The sequence below is a fragment of the Oreochromis niloticus genome, linkage group LG3 (assembly GCF_001858045.2).
Source record: "Oreochromis niloticus isolate F11D_XX linkage group LG3, O_niloticus_UMD_NMBU, whole genome shotgun sequence".
NCBI classification, from domain to species: domain Eukaryota; kingdom Metazoa; phylum Chordata; class Actinopteri; order Cichliformes; family Cichlidae; genus Oreochromis; species Oreochromis niloticus.
Genome location: NC_031967.2, coordinates 19,871,873 through 19,898,262, shown reverse-complemented (window position 1 = coordinate 19,898,262; position 26,390 = coordinate 19,871,873). Strand labels below are relative to the sequence as shown.

Genomic DNA, 26,390 nt, shown 5'->3' with positions numbered 1-26,390 from the left:
CTAAAAACCTCCAACCTCTGAGCCCTCACCCTTCAGACGAAACTCTGTGGCTTGTATCCACAGTCTAACTCTCACAGTCACTACCCACAGCTCATGACCGTGGGTGAGGGGAAGAACATAGATAAACCTGTAAATCACCAGCTTCACATTTATACTCAGCTCTCTTCACCACACTTAACCAGTAAAGCACTAAAGTGCCTGTCAGTCTCTCGCTCCGGTCCCCCATCACTCATGAACAAGTCCTCGAGATACTTGAAGTTCTCCACTCGGGGCAGCAGCTCATCCCTGACCACATGTGCTGATTCCACCTATTTCCAGCTGAGAACCATGGCCTCAGACTTGGAGGTGCTGATTCTCATCCCAGCTTCTTCCCACTCAGCTTCATTACCTGGAAAATGACTCAGCTATGAAAAAGCTTGTTTTGAAAATTCCTTCTCCAAAAGAAGAAGCTGAAGCTTTTGTGGCCTCACAGTCCCCGATGTAAAGTAAAAATGTGTGAAAGGATCTTTAAAATATTGTTACTTCTTTAACTGGTTAAACTCTGTAATCGGTGCATTGCTCACAACACAGTAAAGCCGTTCATTACCTGCACAAAAAAAGAGGAAAAATGAATTTAGATGTTGCCCTGCAAGCAACAACATGCTCAACTGTAGAAGTCAAACTTTTATTGCTTTCATAGTGAAACCACATCATCTTGGGACAAATTAAAAATGTCAGTTTTCCCAGAATTATCTGCACTCTGTTCATTTGGATCCCAGCTGTTATCCTTCTCAGGTTTGAGCAGTAAACACAGACACTGACCTCTGCACACACCAGGGAACGTCCCCAAGACTGTTTTATTTATTCTGTTTTTTTCACTTTCAGTTTCTCTCCAGCAGTTACAAGAAGTCATATGACTGCAGATCAGCACATATGATTTTACTTTCCCGCTGAGGCTCCAGGTTTATTTGTTTATGTGATGATTTATGGGTTTTATCACTTTTTCTTTGGTAACTTGCACCATACAGTCAAAGTTGATATGACCAGTGGCGCTGTGTTTCTACCACTATGACCTGGAGTTATTACTTTATTTGGAGAGTTTGGAGGATTATTGTGTTAATTCTGCCACTGAATGTTCTGAATGTGCATCAAACTGGGTGTTGAAATTACTTAATATGAATGTTTGTACAACAGGACTTATGAATCCACTGCTAGCCTTCATTTGGCACAAAAGCCAGAATGTAAAGAAGCAAAAAACCAAACCAAACATTGTTCTGGTTACATACCAAACACTGACATGGACAGTTCTAGTTAATAGGTAGTTTCCAGTGGACATCTGAGACTAAAGGCCCAGGTGAGCAACCTGGTGATGGGGCAAAGAGGTAGACTTGTATTCAAGACCGCCTAAACCAAGACAATACCAAGACCAGAGGGTATTGAGACCAAGACAAGACCAAGACCAAGACAAAGTTGAGACGAGACCAAGACCGAGACAAAAAATTTTTAAACTGCAGCCAGATGCTGCTTCGTTTACGGGTGTCAGGCATATTTATGTGTTTTTGCGATGCGCTCCTCTTCACTGCTTTCTACTGTCTCACTCACTGAGAGGACAGACGCACGCTCCACTTGACTGTCGCGTCCATCACCCTCTCTGTTTTTCACATAATGATATTATCCTATATCCTCGTATGTGATTGGCCACAATATGGAGGGATTGGAGCATAGCTGAGCCACTGTGTGAGAGCTGAGCAGCAAAAGGAAATTAAGTGAGGAGCCGGCTCTCGCTCAATGGGAGTCGACTCTTCTGATTCACTACAAAGCACTCTCTAAGCACAGCTCTTAGAGCTGATGATTTTGCGCATGACACATTATTGAACGTTACGTTGTGTGTCATGGATACTGTCGACTCCAAATCTCCCGACCACTATGTCGATCTGAGACAGCAAGACCGAAACAGCGAGACCAAGACAAGACCAAGACCATGTAAAAGTGGTCTCAAGACCAAGACCGGTCTTGAGACATCCAACTCTACAAAGAAGAACACCACCTACGTCAGGAAGAGGTCAAAGCAGGTGTGGCCAAGCAGGAAATGAGCAGAGCAGTGGGACTTTGGGAGCAAGGAGAACAGATGTTTTGGCTAACCTGGTAAACTTCAATCGTCTTGAGAAAGAGACACCTTTCTGCCCCTTTGCTCTGGAAGCGGCTCCTTGGAATATCACATATCATAACTTGAATTTGGGGAAATAGAAGTTCTTCTGCAAAATGTTTACCTCAGTGCAATCCATGTGAATAAGTTAACAATGTTTTTAAATAACTTAAACAGAGTAAAATACTGATCCTCTGGAATCACACTGAAACTAAAAAATTAATTAACTTTCAAACTGCTAAACTTTAATCAGATTAAGAGTTAAATATATTTATATTGTCTATTATCAATTTTTTTTTTTGTAGAAATGAAGAATAAAGAAAACTGATTTTCCTGCATTTCCCAACTCAGCAGCACAAAGTGATGAAGCGTTCTCCTACTGATACTGTATAAGCAACCTAACAATAATGACAATATCTGCATTTTAACTCTGTTACGGTATTAATTTAACTGTTAAGTCAATATTTCATTTGGACCATTTTTATATAACTATATATCTATAATGAAGGATCACATTTTACATGACAGTGTTCACTTGCAGGACCTAAGGAATAAATAAAAATCCACAGGATTTTATTGAAGTTGGTTTTGCTGGCTTTTCTTCCCAAGAGATACGTTTTTATTTACATTTACACATTGATACTGATTAAACATAATTAAATTTTACTAAAAGAAGCAAACAATTTATCAATGTGTAGCTAGGAATACAATGTGATTAGGAGACAACAACCTGTGTTACATATGTAACTAACCAGAGGACAAAATGTGCACACAGAATGTTTAATCTTATTCTAAGTTTATAAATGAACAACATTTTTCAGATATATCATTAGACTTCAGACATGACACAACTGTATAGATCACATCTGGTAGTAAATTTCTCAGTAATAAAACACAACAATTTTTATTTATTATGTGATGTTATTAAAACACAGCATAGTGAATTCATTTAGAAAAGGCACTTTCAATAAAAGAAAGTGAAACTTATCAGCCTTGTTTCTTTCCCATTATTTCTTCCACACAGGTATAGACGTCTGTCTGGGGGCAGGAATGCAACTGGTCAAACATTCACCAGAGTGTTTCAGACACACAAAACAAAATGTCACATTACATCGAGGGCAATCAACTGATGGGCAAGCCTCTGTGCTGTGCTCCAACAGCAAACCACAGGTGGGACAGGCACGGACCGAGGGACAAACACGGATTCCATACTCATCCTCATACTCGGACTCATACTCATCGTCATACACATACTGACACAATGTGATATCTGGGCATTTCTTTAATGTTTCTAGTGATGGGTTGCAGCAGCCACGATTTCCACAGCGGTCTTTCCGAGGCCGTGCACCCTTCCATTCCCTCAAACACTGCCAGCAGAATTCAAACGGCCGTCCTTTTACTGCTGTGCACACTTTACAGAGGACATTCAAATCTGATCCATTCTCTCTCGTCACAGTGGATCTGCATCCAGGACACTGCATGGAGACAGAGGTAGGGCAATATTTAATATATGGCAAAATGTCTATCAAATCTACATTCACAGTATATATAATATGTTGATGAAACACTTACCAACTTAGTAGTAAGTGTCTGCCTGGAAGCGTTAAATTCCATGTTTTTTTGAAAGTACTCTTTTTCTTGAGGGTCCAGAAGAGCCATTTTACAAACCTCTGCAAAAGTCCACTCAGCACCACAACCAGACCCACCACACACAAACCTGCTTTCACCCTTTATTAAATAAGGAAAGGTGAGAGAATGATTAGACTCACATGTTGGAAACAAAACACCAAACAGGTTGATGAGTTGTTTTTTTCCCCAGTAAGTTACATTATTAAAAATATAAATAGTGAAATATTTCATAAAACATCAGAACTGTGTTGCTATATGTGGTAATTATTTGATGAAACACACACATGATTATCACAGCTGTAACAGAAAAGCTGTAATTCAAAGCTTCACTGAAGCCTCACAGAGGGCAGATCAGTCAGCCAGCATGCACAGTTCCAATATTGAAAAAGAAATGTGTGATGTATTACAGGTTTAATTGCAGAGGCAATTTAACTTTAAAGGATTTAAATTCAACAACTTAAAACAGAGAAGACAGGAGTTGAAAAATTGTGTCCTTTTTATTTATTTTCATGATTACACAGCAGGATTCTGCTGAGATAAGTTCATTAATTTACAGAGCAGTGCACTGCTCTGTGTGGTGATTTAGGTCAGCGTAGCTTCTTTCTCTCTTTCTCTTTACATGACAGTAAAAGTCACAATCCGATTCATAACAAAAAATAACAATGATATAATTGCCACTGTTTTCAAATGTATTTATTTATTCACGTTCATGTAACTGTCCTGTTAAAATCAATGCAACCCTGCCAACCCTTGTTATTTATTTATATATGTCTGCTTGTTTATTTTAACAAAGTCAACCTTTAGTGGCCTACCTGCTCCAACAACCTGCGACACCAGTTGGTGAGAGAGGTCGGGGTCACAGCGTGACCACAGGACATCTGAGCTCTGAGAGATTTGAAGTCTTCATACAAGACTGAGAACAATCACACACAAGCAAAAAATCAGTGTCACACAGGAATAAATGCCGATGCGTTATTACTATCATTATTTTTATATAAGAGTTGAATCTGTTCGATGCCACTTTGAAAAGTGCCCACGTGATACTTACAGTCCAAATCATCCTCTCCATCGACAAATCTAAGTGTTTTGTCATGAGGGTCGTAACACTTCTCCTGTGTTGTTGGCACGCTTGGTGGCGTCACACTGCGAAACAACAACAAACAGATCAGAATGAACACTTCCGGTTTCACTTCGAAAAAGAAAATCCACCCGAAGATAAAACAGTGTGTGCGCGGCAATGTTGCGCAAATTTCGGATACTTGCACACATTTCGCGTTTCTTCTTAACATTAACTTTTTGATCCGTGGCTTCGTGTTTCAGTATCACTGTGATGTCAGACTGTGACACTGAATGATCACACCGCGCAATTTGCAACAATAACAAAAAGTCCAAACATAAGAATCGTTAGCAGTGAAATCAGACCAGCAGATGGCACACACATCAGAGTGTTACCTGTGAGCCGGCAATGGGGCCATCGTCGCTCTGTCTGGATACAGCCCAGAGACATCTGTCGCGGTGACGACCGGAGCATCACCTGACACTGGGGAACGTTCGGCGTGTAAGGTGTCGAGCGTCTGACCCATGGTCACTCTGTTAAAAATAATAGCAAAAAATAATAATAATAATCCGTAAAAATTCAGGTTGGTTGTTGTTGTGTTCGTTTATGACTCAAAGCTACACGGCTTTTAGTGAGATCCTTGAATCTGTCACTTCCTAAATACATCTCTCCACCCCTTAGTTTCACCCTCCTCCGTCTCTTCCTCTCTCTTGTTGCTGGTGCTGCCGTAGATGGTGCAGAAGCAGCAGCCCTGCAGTTAACATGGCGAATACATAGTTTGGTGCATCTATTTTTTAAAATATTTTATTTAGCAATTTTAGTACAGAATATAAATAAAGAATTAACTAAAAAAAAAAAAATTCCAAACAACAAACAGACAAACATGTTGGCTTCCCGACCATTAGAGACTTCAAAAAAGAAGAGAAGGTACAGAAAGCAAGGATATCCTTCCCAATAGTAGTCACAGTTAGTGTAGGAACCCTCAGGTAAACAAATGAATTGGCAAATAACTTTACAGAAAAAGTTGTCATAAAATGTGTTGACATAAAATGTTCTTATAAATGCAGATCGATGTTACACTGGGCCAAAAAAGGCCCCCATATCCTCCCAAATTAGTTTTGAGTGCCAAGTTTACTTAGTCTGAGCTTTTCCAGTTGTAGAACAGACAGAATCTCGTTGAGCCAGTACTCCAAACTTGGTTGGGTAGCTGACTTCCAAGTCAGTAGGATGAGTTTCTTTGCCACTGCCATCCCAAGGTGCACAGCCATCTGGAGATAGAGGGGCAGCTGACGTGACTCTGAGGAGCATCCAAATATTGCCAGGTTTTAATTTGGAGAAATGTAACAAGACTATTATCTAGAAAACCGCTGAAAGACTGCAGATCAGAATACAGTAAAAGTGGTTACATAACCAGGATAGGTGGGCAAGAGACCCCTCAGCCGATCAGCATCTGTCAGGATATTGATGAAAATGTGCGATTTAGCTTAACTTTAAAGTACTGGAGCCTATGCATGACCTTGAATTCTATCAACATGTACCAAGTATTAACAGAGCTGGAGTGGACTCACCACATAGTTTCTTCTTTAGGCTCTTCTAATACTACTGAACCCAGGTCCTCTGCCTCGACTTCGTTTATAGAGGATAAATAGAAGTGTTCAAACAGTTCACAAAGGAATCTGGAGATGATTTTAGGTTTTCATAAATGGGATGAGAACAAGGTTTACATTCTAATGATGAGAAAATCTCCTTAACATAATGCCTGATTTGAAGATAACAGAAAATAAAGAATATGGAAGACTAAAGTTGCTGTGGCGTTGAGAAAACAGTGGGAACTTACCCTGAGAGTAAAGATCTGAGAAATGGACAGTGCCTATATTCTTCCAGATTGGAAACACCTCATCCAACTGTCCTGGGCCAGATGTGTGGTTCTGACAGATCGGACCAAATACAGAGACATTAGGAATATGACAGGCATTTCTAATCTGACTGAGAATTTTTAGAGAATTCTTTATCGTGAAACTTAGCTTGTTTTTTTTATCAACTACTAAAGGGCCAGAAAACAATAGTGCATAAAGAGATAAGTTCTTTTTAAAAGCTTCTATCTTTGGCCATAAAGGTAGGTCACCCATAGTTGGCTTAAATAAGTCATTGTGATTCTAATACATCAGAGCTCTCATGTTAGCTGCCCAATAGTATTGTTTTAAAATTGGGAGACTGAAAATCTCCTTGTTGGGCAGACAATTTTGAAGAGTAAATTTCAGAGTAAAGCTCACTAAAGCGCCCATTGATATCCTCTAGATCTGTAAGTAAGATGCCTAACTTTGTTTTGTCTTATATATAGCCCGTTTAGTTTGCTCTCCCTTCAATTGTCTAGCCAATAGTTTTTGAGGACCGCCCCCAGTTTAAAGTGTTTTTACTTAAGATTTATGGAACATATATTTTGAGTTGGTGGGGGTGGGGGAGGTCCTGGTTGCATAAAGAGACTTGATTGGACAATACAATGTTGGTAATGAAAATGAACAAATGGACAGCTCTCTGCATTTGGGGGGCCCTTTCATGACCCATCAGTCCACCGGGCTAATTCCCGGTTTGCCAGATTACTACTCCAGTTCTGGGTCCACATTAAAAAAATAAATAAATGAATAAATTTGTAATTATTATTCAAGTCAAAATTTCAAGATTAAATTCCAAATGCTTTTTCAAGAAAAATGGTCAAAATACCATCCATCCATCCATCCATCCATCCATTCGCTTCCGCTTATCCTTTCCAGGGTCGCGGGGGGCGCTGGAGCCTATCCCAGCTGTCATAGGGCGAGAGGCGGGGTACACCCTGGACAGGTCGCCAGTCTGTCGCAGGGTCAACACACAGGGACAGACAACCATTCACGCTCACATTCACACCTAGTGACAATTTGGATTATCCAATTAACCTATCCCCTCAAACTGCATGTCTTTGGACGGTGGGAGGAAGCCGGAGTACCCGGAGGGAACCATTTTTAGAAAAATACAATAGTTTCAAGTCAAACCACAGCTCCTTGGCTGCTATACCCTCTACAGAATGCCTGGTGTGGATGAGCTAGTGAAACAACTTAATCAGCTCTCTTTTTGTGTCTTGTGTTACAACACAATCCCTATTTACTGCACGAGGATGTCACGATCGGTATCCTTGCATCTGTCCACTGCCAGCTGTTTGCACAAATCTGGCCAACTGTTCCAAGTTTGTCTTTCTGACCAGCTGATTAAGCTTTCTGTGCGGTCTCTTTCGCGTCCTCATACTGATATTGTTAAAATGTTTAGATATAGTTTGGTTTCAGTTTGTTTCGTACTGAAGTGTGTGCTCAGGCAGGCTGTGGTGAACAACCAAAGAAAACTCAAGTTTTATTACTCTGCTGCAACCAGTGTAATAAAACTTGAGTTTTCTATGGTTGATTATTTTGTTTGTGTTTTAAACGGGCACTGCTGCCACCATCTTTGTTGAGCCGGTCTGCTCCGGTATTTAAAAAATAAGGATTATTCAAATAGTAAAATGCTTTTAAAAACAGTAGCTCTTTACTTAGAATAAAATATTTAAAATTCATAAAACATCCTTGATAAAATTTTACTCTGGATTATAAGCAGTCTGCAGTTTACAGGGGTTTCCTTCCTCTCTGAGCCTAAACACTACAAGTGATTAGTCAAAATTATCACCCACCACAGCACACAGAAAAAGCACACTACACAGCCACGAAAGCTCAACCGTGAAATTCTCAGCAAACAAAGCACAGAAAAAGTAAACACCACTGACCTGAACTCTGGGGGAGACTTTCATGAAGATTATTAAGGCCTCCAGACAGCATTAAAAGGTGTGATGTGGGTTGAGTTTAGTAAAACCTTTCGGTAGGCAATGTGAATGATTACATGAAAGTGAATATAAACACAGTACAGAAGATGACACATGTTATTTAAGTCTTTAAATGAAGCAAATTCTTTTCATCACCAACGTATTAAAAACTACAACAGAGAACCGCCAGGAATTTAGTCTAGAAATAACAGTTTTTTCAACTAAAGCTTATTTTATTGTTTTCCAAAGTATTGATAGGTTTTTTATCACTATCAGTTTGTACTGTTTAAAAGTAGCATTTTACATTTCAGATTAGTACCTGAATCGGTCTTTTTCTAATAAAGGACCATTTATCACAGATACAGGATAAACTGCAGTTTCATGTACATGTAGAGTTCATGGAATACCTTTAAAAAAGTTATTTTCCTACTTCCACAAGGTGGGGCTGTGCACCAAATGATATGTGAGCCGACCTCTTAAGAAAGACACATACGCTCACTAGACACTTCATTAGGTACACCCTGTTAGTACGGGATTGAACCCCCTTCTGCCTTCAGAACTCACGGGTCATTTGAGTGCAGTGAACTCATCGTTCAGCTTTGACACTTTGTACTTGTTCTCCAGGGTGAAAATACTGAGGGTGATCTTAAAAGTACTGTTCTTGCTTTAGCTGGTCAAACTGTGTAGCCGGTGCATGCCTCATATCACAGTAAAGCTGTTCATTATCTGCACAAATAAAAATATCAAATGTGAATTTAGAAGACCTTGGTCTTTGCAACAACATACTCTGCTGCACAGAAGGTCATATCTCTCTGTTGAATCTTCTCATCTTGCCACTATGCTGTGATCCTGGTTCTGTTATCTTCATCAGAGATTTATTCTTGTTTGGGTTTTCCCTTCACAGTCTCCTGTTTGCTGGCACGAGTGCTGTGGTGCTTTGCTCATGCTGCACCATGGTCATTCTGCTAAATTCTTTCCTCACTGCACTCCCCATCTGCCTCACCCTCACTTCTCTGTCAGCAGATTCCCAGTACCTCCCTTGTCCCCCTCCTTCCCCTGTCCTTTCAGTTTTCTGGGATTGTTGCCAGTCGGTTCATTTGGATTTCACCTGCTATCCTTTCACCTGTTTGAATGACGAGTAAACACCGAAACTGCCTTCACACACACCTGGGAATGCCCCTAAGATTTCTTTTATTTATTCTTTATTTCTTTCGATTTCAACTCAGCAGTTATGAGAAGTCATGTGACTACAGATTAGAAGTTGTGATTATTTTATACACTTTCACAATCCTTGTTAGTGCTGCTGAGAGTCAAGGTTTATTCATTTGTTTAATGACTTATGGGTTTTATTGCACTACTTTTGAAACCTTCCAACAAGCAGTTCAAGTTGAGAAAAGTACCTGATCTACCGATCAGAGACTCTGTGTGAATTATCTTACTTGGAGAGTTTGTGGGCTTCATGTGTTGCTTTTGTCAATGTGGTGTTCTGAATGTGCATTAAACTGGATGTTAAAATGTTTTATTTTTCATATGTTTTTACAAAAAGGCAGCAAAACAACAACAACAACAAAAGTAGACAAAATGGGGTGGTTGCATGTCAGCTACTAACTGCAAGGTTGGTGGTTCAATCCCAGTCTGCTACAGTCTGCTTGCCAAATATCCTTGGGCAAGATACCAACCCCATGTTGCTCTCCAATGCACTTTATTTCCAAGTGTGAATGTTAGATAGTAAGCACTTAACAGCTTAGAGAAAAGTGCTTGTGTGATTGGGTGAATGAAGTAGTTGTATAAAGTGGAAGTGCTCAGATAGAGTAGAAAAGTGCTATATAAGAACCAGTCCATTACAAATGACAGTGTGTTAGGTAGTTTTCATCTGAATGATAACATTTGAAATCTTGCTTAACAGGGTGATTTATTTCTACACTGAGTTCCTTGGCATGGTGATGTGAACACTACTGCCATACAGCACCTTCAAGCTGGGGCTCTTCAAAGCCAAGCAGCAGCATTATTAATTACAGTACCATCTCCAAATTGAAGGCCAAGTATAGCAGGGGAATGTCATAGGCAAACTGTAGGCAGTCTGCTACAGATTTGCAGTCAAGGTTTGCAGGATGATCCGGCAGACAGCTCTCTACATAGTCAGTCACTATCCAGCACCTTTAGCGCTGTTTGTGTTCCACAAGATGCACTAGAAACAGAACATGGTGACGCGTTAGGTTCTGCAGTGACTCCATCTGAAGTGGCAGACCATAGTGGTGGTTCCCTTTTCAGCTTCCCAAGTAAGGTATAAGCCAGGGTGCTGGAGCAACACGTTCTCACTCCCAACTCGTCAAACGTGTGATGCAATGGACTAAGAGTTGCTTTTGTCTGCGCTGAATGTAAGCAGCGATGCTCCTCCCTCTCTCTATTCGCGCGTGCGCGCCTATGTGTGTTTCAGGCTCGCACCTCTGAGAAGAGCGAAGAAAAAGTCCTTACCAGACTGGTAAATGCAAGGCAAAAAGTAAAAACAATTACCTGAAGTCTGGGATATAAAACTTTTTGAGACTTTCATTAAGATTATTAAATCCTCCAGCCAGCATTAAAAGGTGTGATGTGGTAAAACCTTTGTGAACGATTATATGAAAGTGAATTTAAAGACAGTAAATAGATGACACACTTTATTGAACTCTTGAAAATTACGCTTTGGGAGTGAGAACGTGTTGATTCCCAGTCCTTCCCTTTCCCCCCCTCCTTCCCCTGTCCTCTCAGTTTTCCTGGGACTGATTCCAGTCGTTTCATTTGGATTTCACCAGTTATCCTTTCAGCTGTTTAAAGAAACATTAAACACTAAACCTACCCTCTGCACACTTCAGGGAATGCCCCTAAGATTTTTTGTTTTGATTTTTTTTTCTTTCGATTTCAACCCAGCAGTTATGAGAAGTCACGTGACTACAGATTAGAATTCTTGATTATTTTATACACTTTTATTTCACATAATCCGTGTTAGTGCTACTGGGATTTGAGGTTTATTTATTTATTTTATAAATAAATCTGTTTGGTTTGATTGCACTACTTTTGGGACCTTGCATCATGTAGCCAAAGTTGAGGAAAGTACCCGATCTACAGATCAGAGACTCTGGGTTGGATTATCTGAGTATTTGCATGGGCTTCATGTGTTGTTTTTGTCATTGTGGTGTTCTGAATATGCATCAAACTGGATGTTAAAATGTTTTATTTTTTCATATGGTTATACAAAATGACTAATGAATATCAGATCAGATCAGATCAATACCATATTTATATGTTTACAATGTTATTTCCCGGTTGAAACGAAACAACCAATGGACAACCACGCCCCTCAGGCGAAGTTATAAAAATTGGTAACACACCTCGCACAACTTGTTGCCTTCAGACTGATAACCTGAAAGGATCGCATCCTCACTTCCTAACAAAGTGATGTGTGCCGCCGCTGTATTGCCTGTGAGTCCGAGGAGGGGGGTGAAACGGCACATGAACCAGCTGCCAGACGTGACCGTGAGCGACCTCAAGAGGGTGCTGAAAATCTGCGCAAAGGAAGGTAAAAATATTAATTAATTAATTAATTAATTAATTAACTTAAAAAAAATATGAAATTATCGGTACTCAGTGAGCTTACATTCAATGTTTTAAAACATGTTTTGCATTTTTTCAGGTAAAAAACATGTATAAAATGTAATGAAGCACAAACATTTTTAAATATTTTTGTTTACATTTTTCTCTAGCGCATGAAATTTACACATGCAATTACTTGGACCTGTATAATATCAATATAACTGCTAACTGCTGCTACGGTTCACTCTAAAGCGTGGAAGATAATATAGTTTTTTATAACGTAATTGTAGCTATATTTAGTCTAAAGACTGCAAAGTAAAACGCTCTGACCCGTGTTATGTGTGTTTAGGATACACAAAGAATGATCAAGGAAAGTCACATGACCACGACTCTGCACCACTGTCCAAATGTGGAATCAAGCCCAGTTCAGCTGTGCAGACGGTGAGGAAGGTTCATGGCGGGTGAAGGAGTCTATCATTAATTTGAGCTTTCTTCACATTTCACGTCTCCTTTCACTCTCAACACCAATTTAATACCACGTGGAATAAATGATTAATTTTGTGTAAATTTTTATCTTACATTTTTATCGTAACTTTATATTTGGGTATAAAAACATGAACTGACTCTGAAGTTGGTCATTGCATTTCAAAATGGTTGCACTTAGAAAACCGGTGACATGTTTCTAAAAAAAAGAAAAATTGTTATTTTTCTGTTGTTATGATATGTAATCTAAGAAATGTGTTAAGCGCTGTTTAACAAAGGTACTAACTGTCACCTCTCATAACCTTAAGATGGAGAACCTGGAAGGATTAAGGCTTCGTCTCCTAGGAATGATTGAAATCTTCATTATCTGTCCTGATGGTCAGAGGCATTCGATTTGGCTGCACAAGATACAGCTGGAAGCAATGATTGTGGGCTGTCTTAAAGGGGAGGTGCTGAAAAAGCTCTTCATCCTTGGTAGGTTACTTAAAAACTGAAAACAAATACATTAAAAAATGTATTTATCACTACTAAGTGATTCTATATTCAAAAACTTTGTTTTGTATGTACCTTAGTTTTTTTTTGTTGTTTTTTTTATGTTACACGTACGGTCACTTAGACTTGTATAATACTGATAAAATTGCTTAGCTGCTAACTGCTACCAGTCACCTTTATTGTCAACCAAACTCTAATGCAGGGAAGATAATATGATTATTTATATTTAGTCTAAAGCTGCAACTGCAAAGTAAAACCCTCCCTATCTGTGTTAAGTTTTTCTAGATTACACTTTGGAAAATATCAAACTGCACTTTAATGGCAAGCCACTAGATGACGACTCTGCATCACTGGCCGATTGTGGAATCAAAGCCGGCTCAGCTGTGCAGATGACGAGGAAAGTTGATGGAGGCTGAAGGAGTCAACAATAAATTCATCTGAATACATCAAAGTTACAGGAAACACTGAACTATAAACACACATAAGTAACAAAATGCATGATTCTCATTGGTGTGACATCTATGGTTTTCGTTCTCCTTTGCACTTTCTTTACATTTTATGGTTTGTGTCATATCTATGCTTGACACTAATTAAATATTAATTGGAATAAATAATGATGAATTATTGTGTACATTTTTTATTTAAATTTGTATTTTTTATAACAACAAGTTGGTGGACCTTCTGTGCTCACAGTCAGAGGTGGGTGCCTGATGTGTGTGTGTGTGTGTGTGTGTGTGTGTGTGTGTGTGTGTGTGTGTGTGTGTGTGTGTGTGTGCGTGTGTGTGTGTGTGTGTGTGTAACCTTAGATTATTACATTTTTTTGAAAGAAATCAAAATAAATCTAATGGTACCTAGATCAACATCCACAAAGCAAATGCTGAAATAACTGTATTTTCAGGTTCCCATTTTACACATTATCCTTTTCTGATGTAGATAAATAAAGCATATCAGCAAATGTTAATGTTCTGATCACTGATGCCTGAATGTTTGGTAGTTTCCACTTTTTCAGTCAGTGACAGCTTTTGAAATCACGTTTAATAAATTCTTTCTAAGCTGAGCTGAAAGGCATCATGATGATCATTGTTTATGTGTTTCAGTTATAATTAAACTTGTTGATTTACAGATGATTCTGGATTAAGTTTTTAAATTGATGTTTATTTTCTGCAGCATGTTTTGTTCTATTAGCAACCAAACAATTAAGGTAATCTTCAGAATATGTTAAACGACTAAAATATAAATATTGAAAAAAAGAAATAGAAATCTCGCTTTCTCCTGGTTTGCATTTTTTAACTTTGATAAAAGAGAAGACTGTCTCAGAGGAGTCAGACAGTCAGAGAAAATTAAATATAAAGGCTTCCAGTTTTCAACTTCAATTTTGAGAAAAATTTGTACTAGATTTTCTCTTCCTGTAAATACTTCTAAATCAACATTGGCACATTTGGACCGCATTTTTTGTATTATGAAGGATCACATTTTATATGATCATTTATCTATATGAGCTCTAATCAATAAGCAGGCAGGAAGAAAATAGGCCAAAGGTTTACATCAAATGAGGTGTTGCTAGCTTGTTCACATGTATGCATCAAATTTGGCGATAAATGTTGTGTTTTATAATTACACAAATACTAGTCTTTAATAGTCAGCAAAAGAAGATGCAACATTGGTTGCACATAGATAACTCGAATTGTAAGATATGCTGGGCATGTAATTTAGGTTTATATTGTTGGATTGTCATTTAGGCTTAGAAACATATATGCTTAGAGGTATATAATCAATTGTATGTTGATAGAAGGTCTGATCCTTAGTAGTCTGCAAGCACTGCATTCTGGCATGGACACACATTCTTAGGTCATGAGAGAGGTCGTACCTTCTCTTTCTGATTTATACTATGGGAGGACACCTACTCTGTATCTGTTTAAGTATATGAGCCTTTTGTTTAGTTCAGGGGTGTCAAACTCAAATATACAGTGGGCCAAAATTCAAAACTGGAACAAGGTCGCGGGCTAACATTAATATTTATTGAAAAAAAATTCTTCCTCCAGATTTAAGAATGAATCTTTTCTTATGGACTCAAACAAGTTTTGCTGAAAAACTGAATATGGAACAAGCAAAGCTTAATACTAAACAATATATATATTAGCTGTATAATAGCAGTAGGCCAGCTCTAATAATAATTTGGAATGGCTTCGCGGGCCAAATGTAATTAGGCTGCGGGCCAAATTTGGCCCACGGGCCAGAGTTTGACACCTATGGTTTAGTTGGTCTGCTGGGTTCCTAGCACCGGCTTTGGGGAGTCATTCGCAGGGTCATATTTTGACACACATGCACACGCGTACCTACACATACACAGAGACAGGTACTCTTTGTTCACATGTATGCTTGTATAAGATGTCATATGTTAATGAACCTATGCATATTCATGTACCACAATAAAGAGCAGTGCACCGGGGGAGCTAAATGAGAGTGATTGGGGTTCAAGCAGCAGGAGCAGCGCTCGTCTCGTCCTCTCTCTCCTGCACGAGATCACACACAGAGCTCTGGTGTGTCTTGCTTTTGCCATTGTAGCAGAATTGTCTCTGATTGTTCCAGTGATGGCGTTGCGCCCTAGACGACCCTATCAGTAATGCACCCCAGCTTTCAGACAATACCATGTAACAATAAGTCATTTTACTTGTTCTAAATGTCTGAAGAGAAAATGAGAACATGATAGCAAAACTGCTTAAAACTTCTGGCACTCTACAACCCCCTGCCATGCTTATTTGATAGCCTTCATTCCAGGCCTACAAAATGGTTTCCTATGTTTATTATCGTCAGTCTCTCGTTCCACTCCCCCATCATTAATGAACAAGTCCTTGAGATACTTGAAATCTTCCACTCGGGGCCGCAGCTCAATCCAAACCAGTGGTGCTGATGTGCACTCCACCCATTTCCAGCTGAGAACCGTGGTCTCACACTCAGAGGTGTTGATTCTCAGTCCAGCTTCTTCATGCTCAGCTCAACTACCTGAAAATAACTGAGATATGAAAAAGCTTGTTTTGAAAATTGAAGCTTTTGAGACCTCACAGTCCATGAAGTGAAGTGAAAATGAGTGGAAGGATCTTAAAATAAATGCAAATTCTTTAACTGATCAAACTGTGTAATCGGTTCATGACTCACATCGCAGTAAAGCCGTGTGTTTGGCCGTTCATTACCTGCACAAACATTGAGAAAGAAAAAATGAATTTAGAAGATCTTGCCCTGCAATCAACAAACTGTAGAAATCAAACTTTTATTGCTTTCAAAGTGAAACAACATTATCTTTAGACAAATTTAAAGGTTCAGTTTTCCCAGAATTATCCGCACTCTGTTCATTTGGATCCCACCTGTTATCCTTCTCAGTTTTGAGCAATAAACACAGACACTGACCTCTGCACACACCAGAGAACGTCCTGCCTACTTTCACTTTCTCTCCAGCAGTTACAAGAAGTCATACGACTGCAGATCAGCACTTATACAGGGAGTGCAGAATTATTAGGCAAATGAGTATTTTGTCCACATCATCCTCTTCATGCATGTTGTCTTACTCCAAGCTGTATAGGCTCGAAAGCCTACTACCAATTAAGCATATTAGGTGATGTGCATCTCTGTAATGAGAAGGGGTGTGGTCTAATGACATCAACACCCTATATCAGAAATGAAACTGAAATGAACAAATAAATGAATGAATGAATGAATGAATGAATGAATGAATGAATGAATCAGGTGTGCATAATTATTAGGCAACTTCCTTTCCTTTGGCAAAATGGGTCAAAAGAAGGACTTGACAGGCTCAGAAAAGTCAAAAATAGTGAGATATCTTGCAGAGGGATGCAGCAGTCTTAAAATTGCAAAGCTTCTGAAGCGTGATCATCGAACAATCAAGCGTTTCATTCAAAATAGTCAACAGGGTCGCAAGAAGCGTGTGGAAAAACCAAGGCACAAAATAACTGCCCATGAACTGAGAAAAGTCAAGCGTGCAGCTGCCAAGATGCCACTTGCCACCAGTTTGGCCATATTTCAGAGCTGCAACATCACTGGAGTGCCCAAAAGCACAAGGTGTGCAATACTCAGAGACATGGCCAAGGTAAGAAAGGCTGAAAGACGACCACCACTGAACAAGACACACAAGCTGAAACATCAAGACTGGGCCAAGAAATATCTCAAGACTGATTTTTCTAAGGTTTTATGGACTGATGAAATGAGAGTGAGTCTTGATGGGCCAGATGGATGGGCCCGTGGCTGGATTGGTAAAGGGCAGAGAGCTCCAGTCCGACTCAGACGCCAGCAAGGTGGAGGTGGAGTACTGGTTTGGGCTGGTATCATCAAAGATGAGCTTGTGGGGCCTTTTCGGGTTGAGGATGGAGTCGAGCTCAACTCCCAGTCCTACTGCCAGTTTCTGGAAGACACCTTCTTCAAGCAGTGGTACAGGAAGAAGTCTGCATCCTTCAAGAAAAACATGATTTTCATGCAGGACAATGCTCCATCACACGCGTCCAAGTACTCCACAGCGTGGCTGGCGAGAAAGGGTATAAAAGAAGAAAAACTAATGACATGGCCTCCTTGTTCACCTGATCTGAACCCCATTGAGAACCTGTGGTCCATCATCAAATGTGAGATTTACAAGGAGGGAAAACAGTACACCTCTCTGAACAGTGTCTGGGAGGCTGTGGTTGCTGCTGCACGCAATGTTGATGGTGAACAGATCAAAACACTGACAGAATCCATGGATGGCAGGCTTTTGAGTGTCCTTGCAAAGAAAGGTGGCTATATTGGTCGCTGATTTGTTTTTGTTTTGTTTTTGAATGTCACAAATGTATATTTGTGAATGTGGAGATGTTATATTGGTTTCACTGGTAAAAATAAATAATTGAAATGGGTATATATTTGTTTTTTGTTAAGTTGGCTAATAATTATGCACAGTAATAGTCACCTGCACACACAGATATCCCCCTAAAATAGCTCAAACTAAAAACAAACTAAAAACTACTTCCAAAAACATTCAGCTTTGATATTAATGAGTTTTTTGGGTTCATTGAGAACATGGTTGTTGTTCAATAATAAAATTATTCCTCAAAAATACAACTTGCCTAATAATTCTGCACTCCCTGTAGTTTGTAACCAGCACGGTGACACGGTGGTTAGCACTTTTGCTTCTGTAAAAACTCAACACTTCAGAGTTCTTTTGATTCTTCATAGGCATCTGATGGAAGACAACACACTGCTCAGTAGACCATTTTACACTTTTATTCTCTTACACCATACTTCTAGAAGGGAGATGCGTCCTGCATGACACGGTGCAGCGAATCTCAAAATGGTGACGCGTGCTAACAGTTTTATTACCCGCTATCCCGTTTTAGTCTAAACAACGGTGTTTCACAAGCATTCAGTAGTCATGTTGCATAACGTACTCATAGGTTATTGTCTATTAGTTGCAACACATCTTTTCTCTGGTACCAGGCCGCGAGAGTTGAGGCTCAGGTGTGAAATGCATGGTTTTCAGGGTTTTTATCGGTTTTCAGCGTTATTTTCTTATCATTTTTATCGTTAACTCAGTTTTCCTGGGTCTTTTCACGTGTGTTATGAATAAATCTTCTTTTTTTTGGTACCGGTACTAGTTTTATTTTGTTGTATTTATCCACGACACCATAAAGGCCGGTCCGTGAAAATATTGTCGGGCACAAAGCGGTCCGTAGCGCAAAAACGGTTGGGGACCGCTGGGTTAATTGATTAATCTAAGTTGCCCATAGGTGTGAATGCAGGAGTGAATGTGAGTGCGAATGGTTGTCTGTCTCTGTGTGTTAGCCCTGCGACAGACTGGCAACCTGTCTAGGGTGTACCCTGCCTCTCACCCTATGACAGCTGGGATTAACTAAAAATTAAAATCATATAGCTACAAAATGACCTGCTCCTGAGCAGTGATGGGGAAAAATGGCGAGAGACAGCAAAAGAAAGAGAGAGAGCAAGTTTTGAGATTTTGAGACATGTAGCGTGCTTGGTGTGTAGTTACTGTGTTGTCTTGCGTAGTGTAGTTTTGTTTTTGTGTGCTAAAAACCACCAATGGCAGACTGCAGTGTAAATGCTGTCTGGATGAGTGATACACCACCTCCTGTGAGGCCTGCAGGTATCAGGCTTGTGATGTATTTCTTTGTCTTATAGTGGCTAGAAACTCTTTTTTGGAGTGGCACAAATAATTTGTGTGACTTCTTATTTGATACAGAACACCTTATTGTTCTGTAAATAGTTTGAAATGGTTAAAAAAGAACACACCTTAGCTGCATTTTTACATAAATAGCTGCATATAACTTTGTTGTTTGCAAAACTTGAGCATAGGTTTTTTTAAATTTACAATTTATACTTGCTTTTCAAGTTTCAATGATTCGTTTAACATGTTTGTGGTTGTAAAAAATATTACCTTTTTCTACTCAGATTTTATGCTTTTTGTCTGATTTCAGTCTGATTCATGTTAATACAGTATGTGTAAAAGAAAAAATGACAGTAAATTCAGACATGTGAGGTTGTGCTGAAAAGAATGAAACTGTTGGGAAATCAGTTTTACCCTGGTTCTTTTTTATTCCTCGGGCCTCCAGAGATGGCACCGGACCCAGTAGTCATTTTACAAAAACTTTATTCATCTTTATTCATCTTCATTTAAGCATGCACTTCTAGAAGGGAAGACGAGGCCGGTGTCCCTCTGAAACAATCTTCACCCCTTTGTTAGTCACAGCCAGCTTTATAGAGGCGACCCCATCATAAATCCCCCATGGTGTGCTGGAAACTCTGTATGTCTGTGTGTGTATGCACGAGCACGTGAGTGCCTGTGTGTGCGCATACCCGTATGTATGTCTGTGCACGTGAGTGAATGTGCATGTAAGTGTGGGTGCGTCGTAACAGTCAAAGCACTATTTGTGTGTGTCTCTGTATACGTGACTTCCTGGGGGTCATAAAAGTAATCTCCTCACCCAAGTTAAACCAAATTCCTCTACACAACATAGAAAACAGAGTTAACATATTACAAACACTGAGACCCCCACTCTGCATCCACTGGGCCATTGGCCTCTTGTTGTCTTACATTTACATTTAAGGTGGAGAGTCTCCTGCAAACCTACTTCTAAGTTATGGCAATTATGAGTTTTTATTAAAGGTACAAGCATCAGCAACCCCCAACTGTAGCTTCCTGTCTCCTTTTATGACAGCAGACCCCCAGTGTCAATAAATTCCTTTCCCTCTAAACAATTACACACACTCTCAAGCCTACAGCTAAGCCAAACTGAAACACAGACCAATCCTTCCTTATTACTGTGATCTAAACAAATTTAAGACATTACATTCTAATAATTATTTTCTTGTACTCACAATACCAAACAAGGCATGAAATGTAAAGGGAAAATCAAAAGTAATAAAAAACGGGCAATTATACCCTTTACTCCAGAGGATTAAATTTTCTTTTAAGTGACGCAATAGTTACTTTTCCTTGTAATTAGTGACCTTTATAATATTGTAACTCGGTTACTAACTCAGTTACTTTTTAGTAGTACTTTTTAAGTAACTTGCCCAACACTGCTCCTGAGGTAGATGGGGCTCTATCTCTGTTGGTGCCAGACTAGCAGGGCGGCAAATATGACATTGTGTGTCTAATTCCTGCTGCTTTAACAAGGGCAATCTTTCTTGAGGGGATGCATTAGAAGTATTAAATCAGTCCAAAGTTTCCCATAGACCCTGACTGTGCTCCTTCCTCCAGTCGGGGTTGCTTCATTTCCTTGGCTACTGGTGCTGCTGTGTGAATGTGTACAAGTTTCTCAACATGTCTGTAGCCTAGTCTCAGGTCATAGTCCTGAAGATATGCAGATGAGTGTATTTGGTGATGTGGCCTAACTGCTTCAGGCTGGAAGGAAAATGGTTGCATGTTCAAAGGTTTCTCTCATTCTAGGAAATTATACCACATCTGGTTTGAATGACCAATATTGAATACTACTTGCAGGTAGGAGTGTATGTATGGTGGCTCTCTTAAAGGGTGTCTTCCTGGCCTGTTGGTTAGAATACACTGCCGTGTGTCAAAATACAGTGTGAGAATTTATTCATAATCCAACATTTGCTCTAGCACCATAACAGCAGTAGGAATGACTGTGAGAGAAGCAATTTGGCACACTCCCCACACAAGATTTCTCCGATACAGTCTACTTCAGCATGCACCCTCACTACTAATCTTCCAGTGGATGCCTGAAGCATGCTCAGAAGATCAGTCTTTCCAACAGTTTTCTATATGAAATTATTTTAGAGCTGCTGTCATGTTAGGCTATATGTGAGATGGGAAACGTTATTTAAGGATTAAAATTCTTTAACGGGTTGAAACTTACCTTTGGTAATAGAAAACAAGGTTTCTAAAATTAGCTCCCCAGGTATGCTGTCGTTTTAGAAATGATGTCATGGGTAGCCAGAGCCACTTGTCACATGACTGCATCAGGATGTTTCGTAGATATCACTTGAATGCATCTTGATCACAATTCTGATTGTAAAAGCTTCCAGACAGGAAAGGGTGTGAGGGGTTGGGGGGAAATCTTTTCAAAACATTATGTCAAATATTTACTTTTTATTTTTATAAATGTATAGATATAGTTTGGTTTTCATTGTTTTTGGTGTGTGAAATGTATTGAAATGTGTGCTCAGGCAACCTGTGGTAAAACTTCATAGAAAACTCAAGTTTTATTCCACTGCTGCCACCAGTGTTTAGTGTTTAGTGTTTTCTGTAGTTATTTTTGTTGTTGTTGTTTAGGGGCGATTTTGTCTTTTAAACAGGTACCGCTGCAACTACTTTTGTTAAACCGATCTGCAAACGGATACCAAAAATAAGGATTATTCAAACTGTGAAATGCTGAAGCACTAGATTTTTATTTAGAATCAAATATTTAAAATTCACAAAACATCCTTGATATAAATTTTACTCTTTATAATAATCAATCTACAGTTTACAGGGGTTCTCCTTCCTCAAAGAACCTAAAAAAAAATGTTTTGTCTCACTCTCATTTCTTCTTGTTGCATGTTGAAGCTCTTCTTGGAAACTTGTTAAGATAGAACAAAATATGGGGGGTTTTGCCATTTTTCAAGTGTTCTTAAGCTTTTGATCAGGACTGCATGAATTTATAGTTCACGAAGTACGTAAAAAAAAAAAAGTACTTTACCTACTTCCACAAGGTGGGGCTGTGCACTAAATGATATGTTAGCTGAGCTCTTAAAGAAGACATGCACTTACCAGACATTTTATTAGGTACAACTTGCTAGAACAGGATTGAACCCCCTTTTGTCTTCAGAAATTCAGAGGTCATTTGAATGCAGTGAACTCCTCATACAGCTTTTGATAATAGAACACTTCGTACTTGTTCTTCAATGTGAAAATATTGAGGTTGTTTTACAGCCAGTAAAGTTGAACACTGAGAAAACAATGACTTCAATATAAACTACAAAACAAAAACAAAAAACATATGCTGAAGCTCACAATACTGTTTCATGTCAGTGAAAATCTGTGGGAAGATCTTAAAAATACTGTTCTTCCTTTAACTGGTCACACTGTGTAATCAGGTTACAGTAAGGGCATTCATTACCTGCACAAATATAAAGACCAAAATGTGAAGCTCTTGCTCTTTGCAACAACATATTCTGCTGCACACATGAAACTTTTATTGTTTTCATGGCAAAACCACATAATCTTGAAACAAATTTGAAGGTCATATCTCTGTGTTGAAGTCTTCTCAGCCTGCCACTGTGCTGTGATTATTCTTATTTGAGTTTTCCATTCAGTTTCCTTTTTGCTGGCATGGATGTTGTTGTGTTTTGTTCATGCTGCACCAAGGAGCCTCACCCTCGTTTCTATATCTGTCAGCAGATTCCCTCCCTTTTCCCTCTCCTTCCCCTGTCCTTTCAGTTTTCCCAGGATTGATTCCAATCAGGGGTTCAGAGTTTTAAGGCAATTGGGGACAATTGATCTCTGCAATGGCAAACATCCACTGGTGTGCAGCACTGTAAGGTCCTCTGCTGGTTAAATGTTGGGAGCCCCAGAAAAGCAAAATAAGGCCAGTGATAGCGCAGGTACCAAATGACATCAGTGGACAGGCTAGGCCCAAACAGCGGGTTCAACTGGGCCAGAATGCGGGAGTGAATGTGAGTGCGATTGGTTGTCTGTGCCTATGTGTTAGCCCTGCGACAGACTGGCGACATGTCCAGGTTGTACCCTCCCTCTCACCCAGCTGGGAGGGAGGTAAGACGGCTGGGATAGGCTTCAGCACCCCCCGAGACCCTGAAAAGGATAAGCTGAAGTGAATGGATGGATGCTTCCAATCGTTTCATTTGGATTTCACCTGTTATCCTTTCACCTGATTAAATGAACTGAACCTGAACCTGCCCTCTGCACACACCAGGGAATGCCCCTAAGATTTTTTTTATTTACTCTTTATTACTTTTGATTTCTCTCCATCACTTATGAGAAGTCATGTGACTCCAGATTAGCAGTCGTGATCATTTTATACACTTTTATTTTACTTTGTGTTAGAAATACTGAGAGTTGAGGTCTGTTTATTTATTTTATAATGTATGGGTTTATTGCACTACTTTTAGAAGCTTGCACCACGTAGTCAAAGATGAGGAAAATACCCAATCTACAGATCAGAGACTCTGGGTGAATTATCTTACTTGGAGAGTTTGTGGGCTTCATGTGTTGCTTTTGCCATTGTGGTTTTCTGAATGTGCATCAAACTGGATGTTGAAATGTTTTATTTTTTATATGGTTATATAACAGGAATGATGAATTCACTCATAGCCATCATTTGGCACAACAAACAAGATGTGAAGCAGCAAAAAAACAAAACAAATTCCCAAACCAAACATTGTTTTGGTTACATACAAGACTGATGAGGGTGTGTTAGGTATAGGGATGGGTATCGTTTAGGTTTTATCCGATACCGGTGCCAAACCGGTACTTTTGAAACGGTGCCGGTGCTTAAACGGTGCTCAAACCGGTGCTTAAAGAATGGAGAACACAAAATTGGTCCAAAAACCTCTCATGTTCAGCTGTTTTTTTGTAAAAAGATAACAATGTTAGCCTTTTCTGCAGCTATAGGGCATATATGGTATCACTCTTGGCTGGAAGCAGTGCTTAAACAATGGAAAAAACACAAACTTTGTCCAAAATCCTCTCATGTTTAACTGTTTTCCACTTTTTCTTTGGTCATTTTAGCCTTTTTGGCCAGGGTGAAGGGAGTATCTGCCATCAAACAAGAAGACAGCCGCATGTAACTACGACGGTGTTTGCTAGTTCACCTTACATGCATTAATGTAATAACGTGGTTAGCCTACTCAACGTAAATTACACAGAACAACATTAAGCTACTCACGCAGAGAAGAACGGTTGCTGCTGCCATCATCATCTGTCATCATTTCTGCTACGCTGACAGGGCTAGGGGCCAGCACTCTCCTCTTCGGGTTTTTGGGGGATGTTGCTAACTCCGGGTCCGATAACAGGCACCACACCCGCAGTAGATGTGCACGGTGTGAGGTCTCGCAGCAAGCTATCAAACACGGCGCATTTCTCGGCTTAAAAAAACGCTATGCGTCACCAGGTGTTTCATCAGATTTGAGGTGTTACCTCCTTTGACAGTATCACAGTATCATCTTAAAGCACTTGTTGCAGGCTGCTGAGTTTGCATCTTTTGCTGTGAAGTACAGCCAGACTTTTGACCGCTTGGCCTTGGGCATTTTTAATCTGTAGCTCTGCTCTAAAAGAACGTACGTACCTGGCCCCGCCTACTATCCTCGTAAACGTAACATGATTGGCTAGAATTGGCTCAGGGAAAAAAAAGCACCGAAATAAAGCACCGAAATGTGCGCTGCTTTTCGGTCTGGTTACTACCGTTTCTGTCAGAACCGGTACCATCATGGCACCGGACACCGGTACCCATCCCTAGTTAGGTAGTTTCCAGTTTACATCTAAATAACAACATTTGACTTAATAAGGAGATTTATTTCTACACTGAGTTACCAGGCATTGTGATCAACAACACTGCCATAGGGCAACTTCAAGCTGGTGCTCTGCAAAACCAAGCTCCAGCAGTATTTGAAGTGAGCACTAGTACCATCTCCAAATTGAAGGCCAAGTATAATGGAGGATGTCAGAGACAAACCCCAAAGTGGACAATTTTCCTCTCCCTGTCAGCACTCAGGAACTGTAGGCAGTCAAATCTGTAGCTGAGAATTCAGCTGCAACCGTTGTACTTGCTGCTGGCAGCTGAGGGCAGCGTCTGAAAGCAGAATTCTCAGCAGCCCAATGACGGTTATCTGCGAGCGGGAAGGGGAACTGGCCGAGAGAGAGTACAGACAGACCCTGCTGGTCAGTGTCCTGATAGCCGCTCTTTCTCTTTCCAAGCTTCGGTTTTTATTAAAGGATGTTAGCTACTGCTCCTCGTTGTCTGCAGGCTTTATTAAATTAAACATTCTCTTGAGGTTTTATGAGGATGTGTAGATGTTTGCCTTCTTAGCCTACATTACATTACCAGTCCCTTTACAACCATAGCAGGAGCTTATTTCAGTTTTGTCAAATCTGTTTCTGATGGGGGTTGGACTCTGCCATCATTTTTCTTTGTCAATGATTATGTTCATAACTTTTATGGAATTTATAGGCACAGCCAATTGGCAGAGGGTTTCTGCTACGGTAGCCTCACTTGGGATTTATGCTTCAGTGGAAAATCTATGCAACTGGTACACTGTGACTGCAGACCCCTGTGAAACAATATGACATACCCTAGACCCAGGACATGCTGGATAGATGATGTCTATCAGTGGGCTTGGCAACACCGTAATGTATTCCAGAAGAGCTTGAGTAGGTGGCCAAGGAGATGGAGGTCTGGACATCATCACACTGACTATTGCTCCCAGAACCCCAGAAAACTGATAAATGGATGATGTCATATACATAATTTATAGCGTGGTACTAGCATGTGCAATCCCAGTATAATTATACTGGGATTGCACATGCTGGTACCACGCTGGTATCCCAATAAATATAACCCAACCCAACCTGAATCTGAATATCTCATCATTTGCAGTATCATCAAAGCATCAAGACGATCTGGAGAAATCTCTGTGTGCAAGGGACAAGGCCCAAAATCGAAATTTGATGCTCGTGATCTTTGGACCGGCAGTCAGCACTGCAT

General features: G+C 39.9%; 1 protein-coding gene across 1 annotated transcript; it reads right to left on the bottom strand.

Annotated features, from left to right (window-relative positions):
- Positions 1–2,891: 2,891 nt before the first annotated feature.
- On the bottom strand, positions 2,892–5,499 carry LOC100701837 (uncharacterized). Its single transcript, XM_019354003.2, has 5 exons — positions 5,207–5,499; positions 4,803–4,897; positions 4,567–4,667; positions 3,698–3,853; positions 2,892–3,600 (listed from the first exon to the last, which is right to left on the bottom strand). Exons 1-5 carry the CDS (start codon positions 5,335–5,337, stop codon positions 3,133–3,135), a joined length of 951 nt encoding a protein of 316 aa, XP_019209548.1. The 5' UTR covers positions 5,338–5,499; the 3' UTR covers positions 2,892–3,132.
- Positions 5,500–26,390: the final 20,891 nt, after the last annotated feature.

Bases quoted from the DNA above. Each gene is read 5' to 3' on its own strand.
- LOC100701837 (XM_019354003.2), bottom strand. From the start codon at position 5,337: ATGGGTCAGACGCTCGACACCTTACACGCCGAACGTTCCCCAGTGTCA. The intron at 4,898-5,206 runs GTAACACTCTGA...GTTGTTTCGCAG, and splicing joins GCCCCATTGCCGGCTCACAG to TGTGACGCCACCAAGCGTGC. The intron at 4,668-4,802 runs GTAAGTATCACG...GATTGTTCTCAG, and splicing joins TGGAGAGGATGATTTGGACT to TCTTGTATGAAGACTTCAAA.